The 23,984-nt window shown below is 54.0% G+C and overlaps 7 protein-coding genes across 7 annotated transcripts; 2 read left to right on the forward strand and 5 right to left on the reverse strand.

The window, feature by feature from the left end:
* Positions 1–1,484: 1,484 nt before the first annotated feature.
* NCS57_00578700 (Trehalose-6-phosphate synthase) lies at positions 1,485–3,197 on the forward strand (the record flags this gene model as incomplete). Its single annotated transcript, XM_053055695.1, has 2 exons — positions 1,485–1,788; positions 1,849–3,197. 2 exons carry the CDS (start codon positions 1,485–1,487, stop codon positions 3,195–3,197), a joined length of 1,653 nt encoding a protein of 550 aa, XP_052914650.1.
* A 561-nt stretch (positions 3,198–3,758) lies between these two features.
* Positions 3,759–6,399, reverse strand: NCS57_00578800 (uncharacterized protein; the record flags this gene model as incomplete). The annotated part of the gene is made up of 2 exons (XM_053055696.1): positions 3,759–6,169; positions 6,381–6,399. 2 exons carry the CDS (start codon positions 6,397–6,399, stop codon positions 3,759–3,761), a joined length of 2,430 nt encoding a protein of 809 aa, XP_052914651.1.
* Positions 6,400–7,262: 863 nt separating this feature from the next.
* NCS57_00578900 (Prenylcys-lyase domain-containing protein) lies at positions 7,263–9,132 on the reverse strand (the record flags this gene model as incomplete). Its single annotated transcript, XM_053055697.1, has 4 exons — positions 7,263–8,210; positions 8,261–8,356; positions 8,402–8,922; positions 9,039–9,132. The coding sequence occupies 4 exons, from the start codon at positions 9,130–9,132 to the stop codon at positions 7,263–7,265; spliced, it is 1,659 nt and encodes a 552-aa protein (XP_052914652.1).
* Positions 9,133–9,924: 792 nt separating this feature from the next.
* Positions 9,925–12,980, reverse strand: NCS57_00579000 (uncharacterized protein; the record flags this gene model as incomplete). The annotated part of the gene is made up of 2 exons (XM_053055698.1): positions 9,925–12,620; positions 12,677–12,980. 2 exons carry the CDS (start codon positions 12,978–12,980, stop codon positions 9,925–9,927), a joined length of 3,000 nt encoding a protein of 999 aa, XP_052914653.1.
* A 6,092-nt stretch (positions 12,981–19,072) lies between these two features.
* On the reverse strand, positions 19,073–21,026 carry NCS57_00579100 (Phosphoglycerate mutase; the record flags this gene model as incomplete). The annotated part of the gene is made up of 4 exons (XM_053055699.1): positions 19,073–19,881; positions 19,931–20,312; positions 20,387–20,739; positions 20,996–21,026. The coding sequence occupies 4 exons, from the start codon at positions 21,024–21,026 to the stop codon at positions 19,073–19,075; spliced, it is 1,575 nt and encodes a 524-aa protein (XP_052914654.1).
* A 703-nt stretch (positions 21,027–21,729) lies between these two features.
* Positions 21,730–22,155, forward strand: NCS57_00579200 (Mediator of RNA polymerase II transcription subunit 9; the record flags this gene model as incomplete). The annotated part of the gene is made up of 1 exon (XM_053055700.1): positions 21,730–22,155. One exon carries the CDS (start codon positions 21,730–21,732, stop codon positions 22,153–22,155), a length of 426 nt encoding a protein of 141 aa, XP_052914655.1.
* Positions 22,156–22,377: 222 nt separating this feature from the next.
* NCS57_00579300 (C-CAP/cofactor C-like domain-containing protein) lies at positions 22,378–23,715 on the reverse strand (the record flags this gene model as incomplete). Its single annotated transcript, XM_053055701.1, has 4 exons — positions 22,378–22,581; positions 22,634–23,308; positions 23,366–23,526; positions 23,586–23,715. The coding sequence occupies 4 exons, from the start codon at positions 23,713–23,715 to the stop codon at positions 22,378–22,380; spliced, it is 1,170 nt and encodes a 389-aa protein (XP_052914656.1).
* Between the last annotated feature and the right edge of the window lie 269 nt (positions 23,716–23,984).

The raw sequence follows: 23,984 nt of genomic DNA on the forward strand, positions 1-23,984 counted from the left end.
TTTCAGTCAGGATCAAGCGAAGTCTTCCAGACTGAGCTAACCATCGTTCCATGCGGAGTTTGGTGCCATTGGCCAACACCTCATTACGAATGCGAAAGACCCAAAGACACGGCCGTGTGATGCCCGTATCATGGCCGACGAATTGATCCAGTCTCCGGAATCACCTCCGGACTACGCTCCGGGACGAGTCTCGGGAGCTGGGGCTGCGGGAAGCACTAGCAGCGGACGCATGGGAGTGGGGAGAGCGCGGTTTTGTAGCTTGACCTCGCCTCACAACTGGAAGCTACTCAATGGTATTACCGATTAAACGTGCAGTACCTCGTGGCCGAGTGACAGGTGCATAAGATGATGTTGGATTTGGTGTCTTTTCTAGTTCCCTTGAGGTGATAGTGACCCGTACGGCACCCGCACCAGTCAGCGGCAAAGTACCGGTACTTGAGGCTTGCGACGTGCCTGGCTGACGATGCAGATGTTCCCCTCCACTCTGAAGAAAACGGCCCGGGTCTCGAGGTGAAGCTGGTCCGCGAATAGACGGCCACCGGGAGACGGGAGCCATCGGCTTGCGGGATAATTATAAAGGCGAGACTGGGAGGAGGGAGTTCGTTCTCGGGAGCTGCAAGTTGAAGTGAACAGGATCGAATCGAGGAACTGATTCACGCCGCTTCCGTCAGGCCTCGGTGTTACTGTCATTGTGCGCATCTTGGCGTCTTTGCACGTGTCGTGAGTTTAGTTGACAGTTAGAGCCCAGTCCAACCCAACCGAGTTCGTCTACACCATCCATCGTCAGCCCGATCCCGTCCCGTCATTAACGGTCCCGAGAGGCAGGTACAAGGTACGTGCTTGTTGCATTCTTCTGTCTGGCATTTCCAAGTCAGGCAAGTTAGTCGGGTTGCCCCTCGCCTCGCCCCTCTGCGTTCCGTCCCCTCACACGCGCGCCTTCCACTTCCCTGGCCCCTCATTCGGTACTTACCTACCTTTTACCTACTTGTTTTCCCTAAGCCTCTGGTAGCACCTTCCTTGCTTCCATTGTCTTCCGCCTCGAGGTATTTAGACCTTGCATTTCTCTCCCTTCACCTTGTCCTGGCAAACCCTTCTCAACCACCAGATGATTGCATCATAGCCCCTCTTGCTCTTATCAGCGACGAACTGACTGATAACATCAACAAAAAAAGAGGTCCTTGCGTTTCCTAGACATCGGCCTCGTTCTTCTCCAATAAATCGCCTGACCTTACGCGCAGTAGCGTCATCGTTTTGCTGGCCCAAGATCCAAGCTCCTTGCACTAACTCCACCGCCGGGGGATCTACGCCTGTCGGCTCTGAGCCAAGCTCCCAGCAAGTTCCCTGCCCCTCCACGGACCATCGACGTCGTCCGCAAAAGAGCCGTGACGAGACCACGCTTTTCGTCTTTTCAAGCTGCCCCTTTTTGATCTCCCGGCCTTCGAAGCTTCACATTCGCAACTTGTATTTCTGCTCATATCGCCATCATGCCCGGTACCGTCGACGATCAGGCCGTTCCAGGCCGTCTGCTTCTGCTCTCCAACCGTTTGCCCATCACCATCAAGCGTTCCGAAGATGGCAGTTATTCCTTCTCAATGTCCTCAGGTGGGCTTGTCACCGGCCTGAGCGGTCTCAGCAAGACCACGAGCTTCCAATGGTATGGCTGGCCCGGCCTCGAGGTTCCCGACAACGAAGTCGAGGGCATGAAGCAGCGGCTCAAGGACGAATATGGCGCCCACCCTGTCTTCATTGATGATGAGCTTGCAGACAGACATTACAACGGCTTCTCCAGTAAGTTCACACCACGCCTACCAATTATTGATTCGCCATACTGACACCATCACCACGCAGACTCAATCCTCTGGCCCCTCTTCCACTACCATCCCGGTGAGATCACGTTCGACGAGTCCGCGTGGGCCGCATACCAAGAAGTCAACCATCTTTTCGCCAAGACAGTCATCAAGGATGTCCAGGATGGAGATCTCATCTGGGTTCACGACTACCACTTGATGCTCCTTCCTCAGATGCTTCGCGAAATGATCGGCACGACAAAAAAGAACGTCAAGATTGGCTTCTTCCTCCACACCCCATTCCCCAGCAGTGAAATCTACCGAATCCTGCCTGTTCGACAGGCCCTGCTTACCGGTCTCCTCGACTGCGATCTCATTGGTTTCCACACCTACGACTACGCTCGACATTTCCTCAGCAGTTGCTCTCGCATCCTCGAGTGTCCCACGACTCCTAACGGCGTTGACTGGAATGGTCGCTTCGTGACCGTGGGCGCCTTCCCCATCGGAATCGACCCCGACAAGTTCGTCGAGGGACTCAAGAGGCCCAAGGTGCAAGAGCGTATTGCTGCCCTCAGCCGGAAGTTCCAAGGTGTCAAACTTGTGGTTGGCGTCGATCGCCTGGATTATATCAAGGGCGTCCCCCAGAAACTTCACGCCCTTGAAGTGTTCCTGACGGAGCACCCCGAGTGGATCGGAAAGATTGTTCTGGTTCAGGTCGCTGTTCCCTCTCGGCAAGATGTGGAAGAGTACCAGAACCTGCGTGCTGTGGTCAACGAGTTGGTTGGCCGAATCAATGGAAGATTTGGCACGATTGAGTTCATGCCCATTCACTTCCTCCATCAGTCCGTCTCATTTGACGAGCTCACTGCGTTGTACGCCGTTTCCGATGTCTGCCTTGTCTCTTCGACCCGTGATGGCATGAACCTGGTCTCTTACGAGTACATCGCCACGCAGCAGAAGAACCATGGAGTCATGATTCTCAGCGAGTTTACGGGAGCCGCTCAATCTCTCAACGGCAGTCTCATTGTCAACCCCTGGAACACGGAAGAGCTTGCCAACGCCTTGCACGATGCCGTCACGATGAGCCCCGAGCAACGCGAGGCCAACTACAAGAAGCTCGAGCGCTATGTCTTCAAGTATACGAGTGCCTGGTGGGGGGCCAGCTTCGTCGCCGAAATGACCCGCCTCAGCGCCGAGAGCACACAGCCCAAGACACTGCGCAACGTGTCTGGGGCTGTCGTTGGCCTGGGCCAGAAGGTGCAGCAGATTGTTGACACTGTCGAGAAGAAGGCCGAAGAGGTGTTGGGTGTCGGGGAGACTAAGGAGCCCGAGGCCACGAGCTCACAAGCCGACGGATCGAAGACGGAGGATGCGAAGCCTGCCGAGGCATCAACAGTGCCTTCCCAATAGAGTTTGTATTTTGCCAACGGAACATGGTTAAGGTATGAAAGGACGAGTTCATGAGAGTTCAGGTTAAAGCGGTCACGGGTTGGGATCTCATTTCTTTATGTTTCTTTTTAAAATACCTTGGAAAATTGACACTAGTCGTCTATGTTTCGTACCCTATGTGAATGGCTATTGTTATTGTGCGCCTTGATTTAATGGAATAAGCTATACTATACTGAACACTATCCAGAGCTATCTACCCTAGGGACAAGCAAAGGCGATAATCAAAAGTGGAAATGTTGATATTGGAAACATTTCACGAAACGCCTTTCAAGATTGCTCGGTGTAAAAAAGGATGCGCTGAGAAAAGTCAAAGTTTCGTTGCGACGCAGGTGCATCAGCAAGTAGCTGGTATCTAAGAAACGACATGAAGGTCTGAACAACCCATGTCTTACAAATTCGAAGTCCATCAAACTCCCCATCAACCGAATTTCATCGTGTGCAGCATCACAGTCGTCGCCCAGATCTGTCCTTGTCCTCCCAAACCAGAAAACACCTCGCAGACTGCCCAGATCCATAACCCATCTAGTAGGGCGCGTTGACAATGTCGTCCTTGCCCAGCTTGTAGCGACCACTCTCTCGAGTGCCGATACGACCAGAGCCTCTCCGTGAATCGCTCAATCGGATATCTCCAATGATGCTTTCCCGGGTAGGCTTTCTCAAACTCTGCTTGGCCACCATGTTGACCTCGTTGGGGAGGGCAACAATGACATTCTTGTCCGAGCCAAACTTGAAGTCGTCGGCCTTGACCTCCTCTTCGTATCGCTTGATCTTGTAGGGTGCCTTCATTCCGCGGAGGACTCGCTTCAGGTTCCACTCGATGATGTAAGGACCCGTGGCGGTGATGATGCTCGTCTCTTCAGCTCCCTCACCAGTGTTGAACTTGGCAGGAGTGAAAGTGACAGGCTTGCCGGTTTCGTGATAGAACTGGGCCACGTGCTCAGGCGTAAGTGCCAGACGTCGAGGGTGAGGCTTCGAGTCAGCGGCAAAGGGCTTCTCGAAGCCAAGCTTGCCCTCATTCTTGCCCGACTTCTGCTGAGCATCAACAAGAAGGATGTAGTTCTTGGTTGTACCCAGGATCCATCGACCGTCAGCGGAAACGTCCATACCAGTGATGGGATCACCAAGAGCTGGAAGCTGGGTCTTGGCCCGGATTCCAAGGCGATCAAACAGACGGATGTCTCCCTTGTTGCTGGCAACGGCGATGTAGCCCTTCTCAGTGGTAGCAAGAGCAGAAAAGTCGTTCTTGGAAGTGTATTGCTTCATTTCCGAGTCAACAAGCTTGTGGCCAGACAATCGAGGGTCGATGCGGTAGAGGGCATTGTTGGAGACACCCAAGAAGGTCTGCTCGGAAGTCATCTGGGCAAACTTATTCTCAGGAGCAAAGGTTACGACAGGAACGTCGTCATGGATGTTCCATTCATCGACAACCTTTCCGTACTCCAGATCCATGCGGTATAGCTTGTTGGGGTCGATTTCATTCTGCAAGATGAGGTCGCGGTCCTCGCTGTGAAGCATGACCTTCTTCGGGTTCATCAACTTGCCGCTAGGCGTTGTGACCTTGGAAATGTTGGTAGAGAACTCGAGGTGGTTGTTGGGAGTATGCTTGAAGACTCCAATCTTGGATCCGCGGACGACAAAGGAGCGATCATGCTTGTAACCGACCGCCAGCTGCGAGTTGACCTCGCCATCAGCGTTTCTGGGGAAAGTGCTGTCATTCTCCTCATCGGAATCGTATTCCTCGTCTTGAACGCGATCGTCCTCGATCTCCTCCTCCTCCTCTTCCTCCTCCTCTTCCTCTTCCTCGATAGGAGCATCCTCCATAGTCAAGTCTCCAAACGAGTCGAGCACATACTCGCGTTCCTTGTCTTGCATCTTGGTCCACTTGGTCTCGTTGAGCTTCTCCCAGATAGCTTGCATGATGGCCTCCTGGAACTTCTCCAGAGTTGACTGGTCCTTGAACCGGAGAAGCCAAGATCGAGCAGTGCCATCGTTACTAAAGTGGTTGAATACGAAGGAGAGGTACTCGAAATCGAAGACAGGGTTGAAATCCGCGACGACTGGTGTGCCCAGCCAAGGCTTCTCGGTGGATTCGATCTGAAGCCAGTATTCCCACTTGCCGACTTCAGAGACCGTAGCGATGACGGAGTCATCGACAAGGACGAAGTGACCGGGCTGGGGGTCAAAGAGATGGAGCTCGGCGGTAATGGCAGCATAAATCTCCAGAGCTTCAGGAGGGTTGTTTGCGTCGGGGCCACTCAAGACGGGGGCCTCAATCTCCTGCTCTGGAACGTGGGCAGGCTCGCGCTTGGCGGCCGAGTTGGCAGTGTTCTTCTTGGACAGCATATCGTCGACAGACTCGATAGATCGGGCGAGGGTAGGACTGTGGATGGGACTGGCGGGTGGGATAGGCTCTTCCTCCTCAAACTCGAACTGTTGCAAGTCTTGCTGAGAAGCTGTGGTATGGGGCTTTCGGTACTTGCGCTCGTACTGGCACTGCTGAGATACTCGCACAAACTGCGTGACCTGAGCCGAGGTGACGGAGTTGTCGCAAACGAATTGGAAGAGGTCACCGGTGTCGCCACTGAGATCCTTCCAAGCTAGGACCTTGTCGCCGTCCTCTCGGATCTCGACTCGGAAGTGGAGGGTCTCGTCGAGGAGAAAGGTCTTTTCGTCTCCCTCGGATTCGAGGGCGTCGAGCGCAGCGTCTTCGCCTTCTTCCTCAGCAAGGAGCTCCGCTTCGCCTTCCTCAAAGACACGCTGAACAGTAAGTTGGTATTGGTAGTCTTGGTTGGTGCGACGGATACGGATGGTGGAATCTTTAAAGATGAGCTCGGAGTAGCCCTTGGGCGACAGAGGGCGGACGAGGTAGAGTTGGCCTTGGGGCAGCTCGATCAATGCTTCCTGTGTGCTTGAACCAAAGATGAGCTTGCCGACTGTGAGGCGCGACGTGTTAGTTATATGCCTTGTTGATAAGAGATAGAAGAAGGACTGTGAGCGAAATGGGGAAGGGCGAACAGGTGGAAGGAAAGAGAAGTGGCAGATGAAGCGACCAGCCGCGACCAGGTCGGAATATCAGCCAGTGGCCTTTGTGCCTGTGCTGGAGAAGCGGGTGTTGGTTGGGGATGCTGCGGGGCAGCTACTTACCATTCCGTAGAACGAACATGCTGGCTAAGATGGCGGTCTTGACGCAGATGAGGAAAGAGTGTGCGATATGCTGACAAGCTCCTGGTCAAGAGGGATACGCCCAAGTATGGAAGGGAGAGAAGAGAAGGGGATAGACTATTAAGAAGGAGAAGAGTTGGTGATGCCGTTCACTAGGTTGCGCACGAACAGCCAAAAGGGTGTGACGTGACTGACGACAAGGCAGTGACAGGCAGGCAGGCGAGACCGACAGGTTCAGATTCCTTCCTGGGTTGGGTGTAAGGCAGGCGCAGGCAGCCTCTGGGCCAAAGAGAACGCCGGACGGGAAGGTGGCAATGATGGCCTGGTAAGATCAAAGGCTAGAGCGTGCGGCAGGAGACAGCGTGCGTCATAACAACCTTGAACTTTTGGGATGGGAAGCAACTGCAAGCCGCGGCTGCCCTTTTTTTTTTTGTGTACTTTTCCCTCTAGCTCGTTGATTTCCCTGGTTGGAGGGGTGAAGGAGGGGTCGTTTTCGCCACAGGCTGACGTGCGCCACCGGCAGAGAGTGTGGTGCGCCACACTTGAGATCTCAACTTTGGCGACAATGACGTTGCCCAGTTGATGCGCTTGTGTTTGATAGCGACAGGGGTTAGCAATCGCCTGTTTCATGTTAAGGAGAGCTCTAAGCAATGGTCTTCACTCATCATTTTGGTTTCGTTTGCATGAAAAAATTCACACTTCAGCAATAGTTGCTTACAAGGTACTGTAGTTGAGTTCAACCTAGAGATGCATCCTGCTCAATGCAGGTTGCCTTCAAGCATAGTAGTGCCGAGTTATGCAGCCTGTACCCAAACGCTCACGGCATCAATCACACAACACGTCAAACAAATCTGTCCAGCCCAATCAGAGCTCTTCCTGGGGCTGCGCATGAATGCCCTCTGCCTCCTCTGCAACCGGGACTGGCTCACCAGAGTCCGAGCCAGGGGCCACCTTTTCTGGGCGGGTAATGCCAGCAAAGTCGTCTGCAACCAGACGGGCCACATTCTTACCCATCAAGGCGCTCGTCTCCATGGTGGAGATGAAACTCTCGATGCCAGACGTGTAGTATACTCCGTCGCCCACAATGGGGTCTTCGAACGTGACTCGCGGCAGTTCTTGGGGATAGGAATAAAAGACGTGAGGGTAGTACCATGAGATAGGCTCAAAGGTATCCGCATCCTTATCCTCGCCCTTGGCGGAGATAATCTGGTCAGGAATCTTGGTACCGAGAAGCGAGGACAGGAACTCGGCTGTCACTGGCTCGGGGGAGAAGATCTTGTACGCATACTCCAGCTTTTCGGTCTTGGGGTTGATGACAGACTTCAGGGTGCTGACTGAGTAGAACCCGGTGCTGCCAACGCCCTCAGCACCCTTCTTCGGCTCCTCGTCTTCACGGAGAGTGGTGTAGACAGAGCTAGGAGCCTTGCTTCCGGGCTTGAGGCCAAAGAACTCTGGGCTGAGCTTGAGTGGCGATGTGAAAAGCGTCACATGGAGCTTGGTGTAAGGAATCTCATCGATCTGGCGATCAAGGACACCCTCGCCGGCCTTGATGTTGCCAAACTGCCAGGGGTTTGCGAGGATGATGTTGTCAAAGGCGACGCCATACTCCTCGGGGGTGGCATCCTGAGAGTTTGCATCCTTAGTCGAGATGACATACTTAGGCGAGGAAGTCTCTGTCTTTTTTGGAGCCACTTCAATAGAAGCCACGGCAGTGTTGCGGTAGATGGTAGAACCACTGGCTCGTACCAGCTCCTCAAAGATCCGCCAGTTTCCGGTCTCGACGGACACGGCACCGTCAGTTGCAAAAGAAACCTGACTCAGTGTAAGTGTTGAATTCTACACAAGCGGGCTGCCCTACATACCAGAGTTTCAAGACCATGAATGTAGGCCAAATTGGACGCATAGTTGACTCGCGTAGCAGCCTGAAGAATCTCACGACTAAAGCGAGGATTGATATCCTTATAGGTCAGCAGTGATTGGGTTCAAGTCACCATAGAACTCACCCTTTGTGCAAGCCCCTGCTCTCCAGTGATGCCCGTAAGCTCTGTCATGCCCATCTCTTGCGCCCTCTGAGTCAAAGACTTGAAAGGAAAGTACGGAGGCTCATAGAGCTGGAGGAATTGTTCCAGCATGCTATCGACGATCTTCTTGGCCTTGTAGGGCGCGAGGCCATACTTCCAGAACAGCTTGGCAAGGTCCCACCATTGAGAGGAACCCTCTTCAGTCTGATACACAAAGTTGATGCCATCCCAGATGGCCGTGATGTCGCCCTTCTCGAGTCGTTGGGGTTCGCTCACGGGGAGCTGGAAGCGCTCAGTCGCGTTGTACAGGATGGCGTTGACGGCGACGAAGATTGACGCCCCGAGTTCAATGGGCAGAGACTCATTACCATAGGCAGGGACCGTAAGAGATCGACCTCCGATGCGGTCCGTCTTTTCAAAGATGGTGATGTTGACGGCGAGGTTCTCCTCCTCGGCGTATCTTTGTAAATAGTAAGCCGCCGAGGATCCCGCTGCTCCGGCTCCTACAGCTCATGTCAGCTGGGCTTTATCGAGCCGTGATATCAGACAGAGCTGATACAAAAGAGCACATCTCAATGCCATAAGGGTAACCTTAATATCAATGAAAAGCGGTACGAACCGATGATAGCAACGTTCTTGACTTCTTGGGCTCCAGTCGAACCGCGGACAAGCGCGGTGAGCACGGCCAAACGCGAACTCCACGAAAGACGCATCTTGCTCGATAGGAATCAACCAAGACCAGTACAGATGATGTTGATGGCACCCAAAAGAAACACGATTGAAGAATGAAATGAAGCGTGTTCAATGCAACATTCGTTACCTGGACAATGACGTGGAAGCGGCCGGATCTGAGGTGCGACGACTCTCACGTGACATCAGAATAGCCTGTTGAGCTCGACGACATGCAGCCATGGGTTGATTTCGTTCGGCTGGGATGAAGTCGGATAAGAGACTTCTATGTCAAGTGATCTATGTGCCCTTGGTGACTACAAAGTAATCGGTTCAGTAGTAGTCCGTAAATCTCCTAGGAGCAATTGTCACTCCAAGCAACAAAGCCATGAGAGAGGAATTCAACAAGTCACCCATGAAACAAGAGGTCATATGTTTAAATCTGTACAAATTGCATTTGGTATCTCAAATTTATAAACACTCCAAGCCTATCAGTATCAATACTCGTGGGATCCTGAACATAATTCATACAGAGGCCCTCGCTTTTGTGCGCAACCGGTCATTCGTAATAGATTATTCCAGGGCATCATGATCCTTCCTCTTGTAACGCCAAGCTAAATGCATGTGGGCTATCCCAAGCCCCTGAAGAAAAACAAATCCATGACCAGAAACTGGGGTCATATCAAACTGGTTAAAAGAAATCTGTTGTGGCTCATTAGGGAGAAAGTCAACCGGAAACCTCCATCTCGGCTGTAGTTCTCCACTATCCATCCTCCGTCAAATCGTCAAAACGTATAACTTGATTGTTGTAAGAAATAACATGGGTTTAGTGTGATTTACGAGGAGTCATCTTCCTCGTCGCTACTGCTGAGACTACTCTCGGCGGCGCCGGCGGTAGCGACAGAACTGCCCTGACTCGAGAGAGCAGGATCTGCGCTGGTGCTCTTACTCTCTCCACGGGCAGTTCCAGCGGCTGCAGCAGCACTACTTGTGCGTCGAACAGCCTGCCTAGGTCTATTCGGTAGCACCTTGGCATCTCGACTGACATCGTATATGTTGTGATCGGGAGAGTCGTCAGGGTCGTCGCCCTCCTCGTCACCGCTGCTGAGATCAACGCCATCAGGATAACCATCAGAATGGTGTGGAACGATTCGTCGACCCACAATGCCCCTTAGTGATGGCGAATCATCTGGGTCATCTGAGGTTTCCTCGTCCTCGTCTGCTGTCGAGTCGCTGGGACTGAACGGTGGGAAGAAGATGGCAGGGGGTGGGAGGGAAACTGGCGTTAGTCTTTTGATGCGGCCTGACAGATATTCGATCTCGATGGGAGGAGGTTCGCTGACGGACATGGTCTTTGTCGCACCTAGGACGGGTGATGAGGTCGACATTGTTGCCAGTCGGCGGATGACGCCCTCTGTACCTTCGCTCACCCTTCGGCCGTCGGGCCGTGAGGTTGGTGGTAGAATATCTTGCTTTGACCTCTTGGTGGCTACTACTACCATGAAGTGGTCCTCGGGGAGAACTCCTCCTAAACCACAAGGCTCGAGAGGATGATACTCCATGTATTGGGCATTATCAGTCCATTCAAAGTCAAGCTCGATGTCGCTCACATCGTCGGTGTCCTCTGTAAGGCTGGGCGGATCATCCATGTCGACATCCGTTACCGGGTTTGGCTGGGTCGACAACGGACCACGGTCGGTCAGTGGCCGATAGTTGATGAAAGATCCAGAGTTTGATCGTCGTGGTGGAGACAGAGGAAGCTGCGTCTTATCTGACGAGACCTGGTGCTGGCCAGCAGCCAGCATTTGTGAAGTTGGTGACATATCACCAGGATCGCCCGACAGATCTGTACAGAAAGGCGCTCCGCTATAGTAAATAATGGCACCGTCATGGCGACGCTTCTTGCGACTGGATGCACCAGAGCCACTGAGACCCCATCTCGACTCTCCAATGTTGCTGTCTTCTGGGGGCCCGAAGGAGGAAACGGTCTCGTCAAGTGAGGTTTGTCCACCCGAAGAGTCTTGCTGTACAAACATGGGCTTGTAGTGAAAGCTTTCGGATGGAGCGCACAGCTGTGGATCAAACCTGGACGCGTTCTTGCTTGAGCTTCCGGATTGAAACTCGTCACCAGTAGAGCGTCCTGTTTTCTGACGCTTGCGTTTCTTGTCCGAACCCTCCTCCGTGTCATCTGTAGACGGGCTTTTTTGAGAGTTGTATCCGGAGCTGTCGCTGCTGAACCTGGTGCCCTCAGTTCCACCTCGCCATCGGATTTTGCGGCCATCAGGAGACAACTGGAACTTGGTGCTGATCCCCGAAACAGCTGAGCGAACAAAATCTGGTGTCACATTGATCATGTGAAGCTGAGCAAGGTTGCACAGCAGGTTCAGATAAACCCAGCCCTCAGCGTCAGGGTGGACATCATGATTGTGCTGCTCGGCCAATAGCTCGGGGGGCACCAAGCCCAAATGGCGAATGTAGTCCATATTTTCAGATGGAACTTGGGTACGGTCCGGGTCGAGATCGAGGGGTCGTGTGGGTCGCTGCTCCGGAAGAGGCCGTGTCGGAGGTGATGGATTGGTTCCGGAGCTGGTGCTGTTGCCATTGCCTCCAGATTCCGTGTTGTCTCCGTTCGAGTTGGATGCCGATCCATTGCCGCCGGATCGGCTCTTCTTCCCAGAATGTCCGGATTGCTGCTCAAGAGGGAGAATTCTGGCTTCTCGCGATGGCTCCTGGCCAGTCTGTAGGGTTGGCGGCTCATGAACTGTGGATGTTGATGAGACATTCGGCTGAGTATCCGCAACAACGGGCGCTAGGGCAGCAGAGCTTCCACTCGGTGCCGAGGACTGTTTCTTCACCACGTGACGGCCGCCGATCTTTCCTGTGAACAATTGCTCAAGCCGACGGACAACAAGCTTCTTCCTCTCCTTGTCCGTCATGATCATGTGTCGCGGATACAAACCTTCGGGAATATCGCGCAGGTAGCTCTCGACCTTTTGCTCCGATGACCTGGCCTGCGAGCCCACGATAGGGCGATTTAGCGACGTTCCCGAGGACTTGGCGCCTGTTGACATGGATGCATAGGCCGAGTCAGCTGGGCGAAAGTTGGATCCCGAGGACGACGATGCGTGCTTGGAGAACGAGCCAGACGCAGAATACATGTTGTCTCGATTCTGGTGGCGAGACGATTTCTTTTTCTTCTGCGACGACGACGCATCGGGAGACCCCTCAAGGCTGGCAGCAAAGTCCCTGAGGGTGGCCTCGAGTTCTCTCTTCTTCTTCTTGGGCAAGCCATGGACCTTGATCTCAAACAGCTTCTCCTTGCGAAGCAGATCTGGGCCAGGTTGCTTGTACCGCTTGAGCTCTTCTCGAAGTTTCTGAATTTCTACCGTCAGGTCATCAATGACACTGCGATAGTCATCTGCGCTGCTGCTATGTGCCGTAGTGAGCTTTGGAGGCGCTAGTTGGTGGGCATAAGGAAACGGCTTTTCTTCATTCGATGAGTCGGATTCTTTTTGGAAAAAGGGAGGATCAACTATAAATCAATTAGTCCCTCTCCATAATGCAACCTGATTCATTTCTGCATCATACCATCCATAATGTTGCTGTCGAAAGTGGCAGTCGGGTTCTGGTTTGAGTGGTCAAACCACGTCTTCGGATCGCTTTGCCCAGTCTCATGGCTGTCACCTGACGAGTTACGACGAGGAGAAGTTGTCGTCGTTGTCACGACCGGCGGCGCTGATCCTGGGCTGGCTTTAAGAGAAACATCGCGGGCTAATCGGTGGTGTCGTAGTGTGATTGAATTGGCTGGCGAGGCTCGTCGGGGGAGAGGGTGGCCGGTCCGGGATGACGGCGGCGGTTGGGTTCCTTGCGAAGCGATTTCGTTCGGGGGCATTGTTCTTCATGTACAGTAATGAGGAATTGACGATGGATTTTTTTTAGCATTGCTTGGACGTCAAGGCGTCGGGCATGTCGAGAGAAATGGTCGTCGAGACTGGGTTGTGGTATAAATCCCAGGGTCCGGCGATCTGTGACGTAGGGCCTAGGACCACCTTGCAGCGGGCAATAAGCCTGGGTCGGAAGACAGCTGTTAGCACAATGAACAGCATCAGCAAAACGAATAAAAGGATGGCCTTGTCGGGAGGTGCGAGCAATGAAGATTCTCGCAAGGCATAGAGGAGAGCTGCTATTGGCTGCCGTGTGGCCACCGATCGATCGATCGATGCTTCATCACCATATGACGAAAGGTGATGAGAGCGAGTAACACACGCTCAATGGGGGAAAACACCGGGTGTTCCTGGGACGCTCACCTCAGGTAAAGTGCACTCCACACAAGCGAAACCCTGGGTAAGTGATTCTGCAAAGTTGCCGGGGAGTTTCCTCCAATTCCGAGGAAATTTGGTGATATTTGACAGATGAAGCGATTCCTTGATTTGGTCGCGGTAGTTCGGTCAAAAGGCGTGGGGTGGGATATCCTCCCCACAACCAAGTTTGGGCCGCGAAAAGGCGTCGCAACAGCTCTGCGATCCGGGTCCGCAACCGATGGACGACCCTGACGTTGGTGGGATTCGGCGTGCTGTAGATCCCGTAGTCAAGCGCGAAAGGGCGACAGGGCTACTCGAGGTGGATGGTGTTGATCTGTCGCGTCGAGTCAAATGCTCGCCTAGTCCTGTCGCAGTGGTCGAGAGTTACTGGCTTGGCGAGCCGAAGAAATCCGTCTGCGTGCGTTGGCCGGCTGAAGCTGAGGGTTGAATTGCGCGCCGAAGCTGTTACAGAGGTCGAGAGAGGGGTTCACGTGCTTCGGTTCCAAGCTGGAGCGAGGCCGGGCCTGTTGTCGTAGAAAATCGTTCTGCGAGGGCGGGCAGAGAGCTGTATCGTGTCCGTGGAAAGACCGGCAGGCGTGAAGGGGTATATGAATGGAAGGAAGAGTGGTGGAGAAGCGGTATTCCAACGGTCGATATAAGAGGACCAGGGTACTCCGTGGAGGTCACTCAGGGTGGCACCGAGGTGGCACTGAAGCCGGTGGGTGGGATGGATGGCTAGAACGAGGAGAACCGGGAAAACAACCACCAAGTACTGTTGCACGGCGGAAGAGGGGAGAAAATGGTGAGAGGGAGTAATAACAGGGTCAGTGTGAGCTTGAAGAGGCTCAAAAGTGTTAACAGAGGAGAGAACACAAGCCACAGGTCTTAAAAGGAGTCGAGAACAGATACTTGACGATCACGGCCAGGTACAGTAGGAGATGGATGGCGACTCAGGCAGGGAGGCGAAGTGGGCAGTGGCAGTGGACGAGGATGAAGAGGGCATTCAGGGCCTCCACAACAAAAGACATTGGCCGCACGAGAATTTGCCCACCCTGTCCCCGTGCAAACTTGACCTCCATCTAAAAAACAAGGTACAGCAAGGTCGCCGCCGCCAGGGCACCCGAGTCCCGGGACGCGGCGGCGGTGCAGTATCGCGAGCGAGCCAGGCGGCCAAGGGCTGGGGATTTGGGATTTGCCAGGTTGGGACGAGTATGCAAGAGCTAGAAAGGTAGATCGAACGCTCATTGCTCCGATTTCCAAGTTGCTGGAGAAGCAGAGACATCAGAGACCATCGGGGGTCCAGAAAAGGCCAAAAGCAGGGACCTCCTCCAACGGGCTGTACTAGCGTACATGCGCACCGACTTGTGTCATGCGCCCACACCCCGGGCATTGATAGATGTCGTCGGGAATGCCTTCAATCCGCAACCAGATGGGCGCCCTCACGCGGGTGAAGAAGAAATGAGACATGGGAACGGCAAAGAGAGGTCATCCAAGTCAGCCCAGGTATTATAGATATATGTATCAAAATAAGACAAAAAATAATTATAGGAAATCTCCCTATTAGATATAAATTTTGTATAAATTCTACCATTCTTTAGGGGAGAATTGCACAAGCGTTTCGTTCTTCCCTTGACCTGCGTGGCCCTCTGGCAACGCGGACTGGCAGCAGCCGTCAGAGTGGTCGCTGTCCGATATACACCCACACCCTCCGCCTTGTCGACTCGCTTACGCCCCGAGTGCGGGGACTAGTAGCCCACTTCTTAACCAATCACACACGAGAACCCGCAAGGAACGGGCCAACTCCACCAGGAGTAATCGAAGCAGGGCCTTGCTGATCTTGGTTTTGGTCGGTCATCGGCTTGTTGACCTCAGGCAGGGTGCCTCCAGGTTCGCTTGCACCTGTCAAACTCTCGCGGACACTGTGTGAGCTAGCCGGAGCCCCGTACTGTACTCTACTGTGACAGCGAGCTCGGCATTCAGGTTGACTACTGACCTTACGTACTCCCCAAGGGATCAAGGGTTTGCTCCTTCATCGCATCAGCGTCTTTCCATTCAATCACCAGAAGCCTCACTTTCGACCTCTCTTGCAGCAAACTCTCGGTGGTGCTCATCCTACCGCTTCTTCCATGCTGCTCGCTAACTGTCCATGGCCCCATTCTTACGTCAAACTGCAGACTTGTTCTGGGTTGCAGCCCTCGAACCCTTGCCTGGTTGCTCCCACGCAACCGACACAAGGAACCAGACTAATAGTGATAAGGATGATACCCTGTGGCTGTCCGCCCACCTCTGAGGTAATTGATCGTCAGTCACCGCAACGGCAGTCGGGTTATTTTGGCCCCCCTACCTCCGCATCTTCTGGATACGAGAGGAAGCACACCTGCATCAACTGTCAATCTCTGACAGTCTCTTGACCAGGAACGGGCACGAATTGCCTGACCCTGGGCTTGGGGTAGCCTTGTTAGAACGTGCCTCTCAGCCCTCCATCAACCTCCTGTACGCAGCATAGAACAGTCTCATGATGCTCTTTCGATGGCTAGGCTCTGACACGCCTTGTTTCGGGGAGTCGGCCATGCAGGCAGGGCGGTGTCACACACGGGACCTGTCGGCCACGCGTATTGCTGGGACCCCTACGTCCGTGAACTCTCTTTCCAAGTTTCTCGGTCTGGTGCCCTGGCATGTTTTATTAAGAGATGGCTCAAGAGGCCTTTCCGTGGAGATGGTGACATGATCTACGAATCCAACGAGGTCCACACAGCTCAGGCTTGCCAGACCTGTCATCAATGCACCAACTGAGGCTCTGCGCCTTGCAGATCACTTCCCTCGAAAGGCCACGCCATGACGTCGAACCTGGGGTGCAAACTCAGGGTCCTCGCGTGCCTAGGATCGTCAGGCCCTGTTTGGTGATTGTTCAAGCACTTTCCACGGACCAGATCTCGATTCACTTGACCGCAAGAGACAGGAGAGCAAAGAAAGATGCCAAAGATATTGATGCCATGATTATTAGGCGTAAAAAATCGCCCATCGGGCTGGTCTCATAAAGCTCTTGATACCGACAATTTTCCGCCCAGAGCCCCCTAACCGATATGCTACACCAAAATCTCCATCTAAGCACCCGGCCCCACGATCACGGATCTGGACACACACCTAGGACTTTGTTCATTCAGTGGCAACGACATGTCCGTTTTTCGAGACAAACGTTATCTAGTCCCGGGACCAAAACACCTTCTGCTCAAGTGGCAACGGATCCTTCACGCATGCTTTGCCACGCCTTATCGGATCTAAGCGAGCATGCGCGCTCCCATTGCATGACTTGGCGCTCCGACTCTGCCAGACTTGCTCACGATCTCGAGGAAGCGCGTTGGTAGCCGAGATCGAAGCTTGTCGGGAGGACCCTTCGTGCAGCTTGTGGCTGGAGAACTGATCGTTCTTGGACCAAGATGGCTAGGGTCTGTCGGCAAGATGCGATGTTTCCACGTTCGTGGGACCCTGAGGACTTCTTGGAAGCTCAAATCTTGCATCCTGTGTCGATCATTGTCCTCTGAAACGCCCAGGAGCTTCTCTTTCGGAGACTTTACCTCCTTTTGCTCCCCACCCACATCTGGCGATTCCTCAGCTGCGCATGGCACTTTCGAGATTCCCATGGCGATCGCCCGTTCACCGTCGAGATACCTCATTTGGTCACCCGTTGGCTCGGTACTGGCGAGCGGACCGCCCGGTGAACTCACCCGGCTGTGCCACACCTCCTGAAGCCAGGTACGGCATGGTGTTGACCAATTGCTCACAGGGAGCATGGATCTTGGAATCTGAGTTGCATCTCTGTGCCACATCCCAAAGAGAGTTGATGATCTCCCGTGCGCCCTTGAGATCGGTTATCGTTTGTCAGTTTGGCGCAGAAATTCCAGACGGGTGGGGAGACACAGCCCGTGATACCCAGGCGCCCTGGAATAGCTTACGGGACGGCCCCAGGAAGCTAAGATTTGGACATCTACGGCACAGCACGTGGGCTTTCAGACCTCAGCGCGGATGGGCGTTTCCCGCCTTGGCCCGCGATCTGACCATGCGAAGCGTAGCGTTAGAACGCAACCTACAGAACCTTTCCTTCGCACCCTTAGCCTTGGCAGCTTCATGAATGGGATTTGGATGCGCAGAGTCAAGGGCTTCGAGACCTCGGGTCTGGAACTTTTCCCTTGCTCATTCCCCCCTCCCGATCTGAGGGTTGACTGACCTTCACGTCCATCGTCGCAACCCTATCGCGGAGAGGCTCTGGCATCAACACCAACGCACACGAATCTGGGGAGATTTCTGCATCAGCTGGCTTGTCCTCTTTCACTAGCCCCATCTCCAAGCCCACCCGTTGCCCCATGCCCCTCTAGCTCCCGCATCTCACCTTGAATCAGGACCCCGGCAGCCCGGAGGTCCCGCTCCGGCATGCATGAGACCAGGGTCTGATCAGGCTGAGTCCCCTGGTGGATGACTTGAACAGCCATGTGGCTGACCCTGGATGAGTATCGACCTTGGGGGAGAGGGGTGTGCTTGAGAGTGGTTGGGTTACGAGCCTTGTGGGCTTGTGAACAAGATCTCCAGCTGGGTTGAGAGCCCTGTCAATTGTCAGGAGTTTGTGGGACTGTTGGAAGGGGAGCTTGGTCTCGATTCAACGCTCTTATAACTCTGTCACTGCCATTGGCCAGTCAACTCGGACGTTCGTTGAGGCAGGCGGGGTTGGATCTCATAACTGAAGCACATGAAGCTGCTTGGCCACCTTGTCGATGACGGCTAAAGTGAAATCTGCAGCAGTTCGTCTTCAGGTAGTGGACCCAGCCTCGGCTGTTTACCTGCCTGTTCAGTTTTTGATCACCCCCTTGGATGCCTTCCTCGGTATTTAGCCCTGTTTGAGGGGGTTGACCCTGCTGCGAAGAAAACAAGGGTCCAGTGGATCATGCCAGCTCATGTGATGTGAAGCGAGCAATCCCAAGGTTCTGAATCTCTTGAACGTTTCGAAACATATAACCTCTCCGAAAGTTGTCGGATTCTAACGCCAGCCCCGTTCACAGCCGCTAACTCTCGTAACACAAAATGGGTTTATTCCTTTGGCTTGCTTCTCGCCAAAGATTGAATGCTGTTCGTTGACTTGAGTCAACCTTGAGTTTTGGTGACCTAGCTGAGTTTTGATGGGTCCTCATTGCTCCTTGAAACAAATCTACTTACCTGGCGAGCATGGCAGCGAGGCTCATAAGGCACCTGTGAAGTTATGAGCACCTTGGAAGCACCCTGGGATACTGACAGATTATAGACCTCTCGACACTGAACTAGCTACGATCCGGGGATAAGAAGTCGTGAATCATACAAGGACCTCCATGACGGACGTTGACCCTTTTCTTGACCGAATCCATATTCACAATCATCACAAACAACATATAGGTGCTAAGACAGGGTGAAAGGTTGATATCATGAGATGATAATCCTATTCATCTCTAATGCTACTTTTACTTTTTTGAATCGTCGACTCTATATCTATCCATCGTCGAGCATGTCTCGTCTCTATGTCATCCCAACTCCAAAGCCGTTGCATCGACTCGCACATAACACATCAATCAGCAACCCACACACGCCCAACGCTTCGCCATCGTCAAAAACTGCAACTACTACTACACCAATCCCTCGGGATTTCATAATCTCATGCAAATTAAGCCTTCTGGAGAAGAGACTTGCCAGTCATCTCCTCGGGCTGGGGCAGGCCCATGGCCGCGAGGACGGTAGGGGCGACGTCGCCCAGAACACCCTCGTTGTCCTGGAGGCTCCAGCCCTCGGGGTAGTTGGCCATGATGAAGGGCACCTTGTTGGTGGTGTGGCTGGTCTTGGGCTTGCCGTCGGGGAACTTCATCTCCTCGGCGTTGCCGTGGTCGGCGGTGATGAAGAGAATGTAGCCCTCCTTCTTGCAGGCCTCGAGGATCTTGCCAATGGCCTTGTCGGTGGCCTCGCAGCCGATGATGGCGGCCTCGTAGACACCAGTGTGGCCAACCATGTCGGGAGGAGCAAAGTTGTTCATGACGAAGGGGAACTCCTGCTCGCCCAGACGCTTGACGACCTGGTCGGCAACGCCATCGGCAGACATCTCGGGGGCGTGGTCGTAGGTGGGGACCGACTTGTTGGAGGGGACGAGATCCTGGGACTGGTCGCGAGTCTCGAGGGCAAAGACCTTCTCAACGCCGCCGTTGAAGAAGAAGGTGACGTGAGCGTACTTCTCAGTCTCGGCAACGTGAACCTGCTTAACACCCTGCTTGCCCAGCCACTCGGCGAGCACGTTGCCCATGCGCTGGGGCTCAAAGGCGACCTCGAAGGGGTAGTCGCCCTTGTACTGGGTCATGGTGACGAGGGGCTTGATCTTGGGGTATTCAAAGTCGGGGAGGACAGATCGGTCGACATCGCCGAGAAGCTGGGTGATCTGACGGACACGGTCGGATCGGTAGTTGAAGAAGAAGACGGTATCGTCGTCTGGTTACTCGTTAGGTGAAACTCATTTGTTGTCACACAGAAAACTCACCCTTGATGCGGCGCTCATCACCACCAACAATGATGGGGGTGAGGAACTCATCCCTGTCCTTCTCACCACCACGCTCATATCGAGCTCGGACGGTAGCGACGGGGTCCTCAGAGGCCTCACCCTCACCGTGGCACAGACCCTTGAGGGCAATCTCGACTCGCTCCCAGCGCTTGTCACGGTCCATGGCAAAGTATCGGCCGACGACGGTGGCAATCTCACCAATCTCGAGCTCCTTCATGGTGTCGACAAGCTCCTGCATGTAGTCGGCGCCCGACTTGGGGTCGGTGTCACGGCCATCACCAAAGAAGTGGATGAAGACCTTGGGGACGTTGTACTCCTTGGCGGCCTTGAGGAGGGCGTAGAGGTGGGTTTGCTTGGAGTGCTGCAAGCGGTGTAAGTGACAATGCTCGAGAAAGGGATCAAGGGGGGGATGCATGGATGTATCGTGCAACTCACCACACCGCCATGGGAGACGAGACCGCAGAGATGTAGGCGGCCGTTGCCAGCAGCGGCACTCTCAAAGGTCTTCTTGATGACGTCGTTCTTGCTGAACTCGCCAGTCTTGATGTTCTGGTCGATGCGGACAACGTCCTGCCAGACGACACGGCCGGCTCCGATGTTCAAGTGTCCAACCTCGGAGTTGCCCATGAGGCCCTCAGGGAGGCCCACCGCCAGCGATGAGGCCTCGAGCTCGGTGAAGCCGTTGGAGTCCTTGGAGAGCTCGTCCATGACGGGGGTCTGGGCAGCGGCGATGGCGTCGCCATTCTTGGGGCTCTCCTCGGAGGCGATACCCCAGCCATCAATGACGACTGCATGAGTGCAACAGCAACATGATTAGCCAGGCCAGCTCGAGGTAGACGAGAATGAAGCAGAAGACGAGGATCCAATCCGGCCGCGGGTTCTCTGGAGAAGCCTCCTGGACGACTGCGGGTGCAGTCTTGGAGCGCCGCGACGATGGACGAGGAGGAGTTGTCGTCGCCTTCGTCGTCGAGCTGCTGCTATGGCGATCGCGGGGCACGGATTTGGAGATGGAGGGGGCGGGGCATGATGGGAGGGACGACGTACTGAGGCAAGCCTTGTGGTCGGTCTTGGACATGATGGAGCTCTTGTTTTTTTTCAGCTTCTTTTTCTGAAGGGAATTGTTTGCTTTGTGAAGCAATGAAGAAGAGAAGAGAGAAAGAAGAAAGAAAAAAAATTGGGAAGGGGATAGAAGAGGATAAGGCGGAGTGCAACACGGGCTGTTAGTGAAGGAAATGATGCGTGATTTGATGGGCCCAGAGAGAGACGGACGATTTCGCAGGAAACACGTTAGTTGTGGTGGGGGGGTATGTCATGGTCTGATGGCATGAGAATTATTGGCACTGTTCAAACACCCTGTAAACATCAACGTCTCACAGTGCAATGATACACTTGCACTGGCATCCCCCCAGACCCACCAGCCAGCGCCTTTCTTTCGGACCGTCCACCCCCAGCTCAACACTCCATCTTCCCTCTGCAGGCGGCTCATCGGCCCAATCGATCTCGTCCATTTTCCCACCATCATCGACAATCCTCGATAACATTACGGGAGTTATCTTGTCTCTCCTGCAGTCAATGCAAGGCTGACAGAAGACACACTCCACCCGGCTCTCTTCCCCGGTTGTCTTCCACTCTCAACAACACGTGTGTCAGCCTCAACCTCTCCTTGCCCTTTTCAACACTTCACTTCAGCCCGGTTCGGCACTCGCCTGATTTCTTCCAAAACTCCCCTCGAGCCTTTTCGCGGTCAAAGCAAAAAACTGAAGCCATAAAAACGAACCATGTCTTCGTCATCTGGCCCACACCCGTTGGCCCTTCCGCCCACCTTCTCTCCCGATACTCTCGACGCGCTCTCGGAGCTCTCCCTCGTCCTCGCCCGTGTCCGCGCCGGCATCCAGTCCTCGGCCGGCATCACCACCGAGCCCGCGCCAGGTACGACCGGTCACAATGCTCCAGGCGGTCCTACGCTTTCCTTCAAGGACGTCCCAGGGGCGACCGATGGTCTCAAGCACAAGCTGCAACGAGCTCGCGCTCAGGTCCGTGAGCTTCCGGACATGAACCGGCCCATCGCGGAGCAGGCCGATGAGATCCGTGAGCTTGAGGCCCGCATAGAGATGCAGAGGGCAGTGCTTCAGAAACTACGAGACGAGGCCGCAGGCAAGGAGAGAAAAGATGACGTCGCTGCCGCCGATAAAATGCAGACATAATGCATAATGGCACAAAAGGAAAGAGAGCGATCTAATGCCAGGAGGATCTAAAAGGCAAGAATGCAATTGCATTAGCGCAAGGCGTTTGGAGTTTTGAAAGTACAGTAAAAGGAGGTTCATCTTGATTGCGCTTGACCTTGACTATTTACACATATCCCGCTAAACACCGTCCGTATACCCATGGGCTCCAAGGAACAAATTCGATCTGGTATCTGTTGTCCATTACCTCCGAGGAACGCCAAGCTTCTTGAGCGACTCTTCAACACTGACTCCGGGCTGACCTGGGACCACCTTTTCCCAGAGTTCTGCGCCGAGCCTCTCTTCCTCGGACAGAGTTGTCCAGTTGGGGCTGTGGCCTGCCTTGAGCCACTTAAAGTCGTCGACCTGATCCCACTGGTTCTCGGTTGGCTTATCCGCCTCCGTTACCTATTTGCTTAGGTTAGCCGAGTTGGTTAACAACAGCTATGAAAATACTCACATATGTGTTGGGCAGCGGCGCAAACCGCATACCGGAGCAATCCTCAATAATGGGATGGGTTCCACAGTGGAGGTAGATGTCGACGTTGCTGCACTCATGGATTCGGACCTGCCTGGCTACAACCACCAGGATGCTATCAGACACCCCTGTGATATGGACTGGCCCGTTGACGCGACCCGCGACAATGAGGCTGTTGGATACATTCTTGATGACAAGACCGGGGAAAGCAGCGCCTGTGGCTGTCGGGATCGACATGTCGACGATGCAGTTGCTCAAATCGGTCAGACTGCCCGAGGCAGTGGCGCGAGCTGCCGAGGAGGGAAGAATGATATGGAGGCCCGAGTGGTTGGAAATGCCGATGTTCCTGGCAGCCGAGAAACTGGGCTTGCGAAGGGGAGAGGCGCTGGGTCGAGCAATCTCCTCATTGTAGTTCTTGTAAGTGCCCTTTGGAGGCAATTCACTGAGAATGTCCTCCTTATTTGTTGTTGTGGGAGCACTGGGCGCGATGTTCACGGGGTGCGTCTTGCTGCGAGAAAGGCTGCCCGGGTTCAGACGAGGATCGTTCTCGGGGGCGCCCATGTCGACATGATTGGTGGTGCGTCGGAACTGGAATCGCGACTTTGGTGTGATCTTGGCGAGAGTCTCATTGAGCTTGTCTTGCAAAGCCTTGATGGCCTGGAAATACGAGTGTCAGTTTGGCAAGGCGTCAACAAGATGAGATTGGAAACCGACTTCAGAGTATTGCTTTCGATCATAAGAGGGGGTAAAGTCAGCGGCGTCAGCCACCTCGTTCTGAAGCTTGGCAATACCGGCTAGGATATGGTCAATGGCCTCTTGACGCTCACCGCCAACATTGGCAATGGAGGGAAGCTGTTCGATCAGATCTTGGTGAACTATAGGGTCCAATGTTAGGTATATTGAGTAGAAATGAGAGCACTGAGTTAAATCTCACCTGTTACGCTCTCCAAGAAGTGATGATAGAACCGTTGCTTGGGATCCATGGTGGCTCTTCGGAAAATGAACTGATGAGTAGCAGCCCAGGGGTCGTGTGGGTGCGCCTGAGTCTGAGTCTGAGTTTCCATCGCGGACACGGTCAATACGAAGGTCTTTGTTCACTTTGGATGGGACTTTGAGAATCCGATTTGCAGGAAATGTGCGGTAGTTAAGACAGGGAGGCAGGTGGGGAGGACGGGGAGGTGGGCGGTAGATATGGGATGATGAGAGGCCGTGAGGTCGTTACAAGTACGATGGTTGCAGATGTGTTCAAGTACAACAGATGCAATGCAATGCAATGGCAGCGGCAGCGGCAGCAACAGCAACAACAAGCTTGTGTCACAAGATCACCAAACCG

Source organism: Fusarium keratoplasticum, chromosome 4 (assembly GCF_025433545.1).
Source record: "Fusarium keratoplasticum isolate Fu6.1 chromosome 4, whole genome shotgun sequence".
NCBI lineage: Eukaryota > Fungi > Ascomycota > Sordariomycetes > Hypocreales > Nectriaceae > Fusarium > Fusarium keratoplasticum.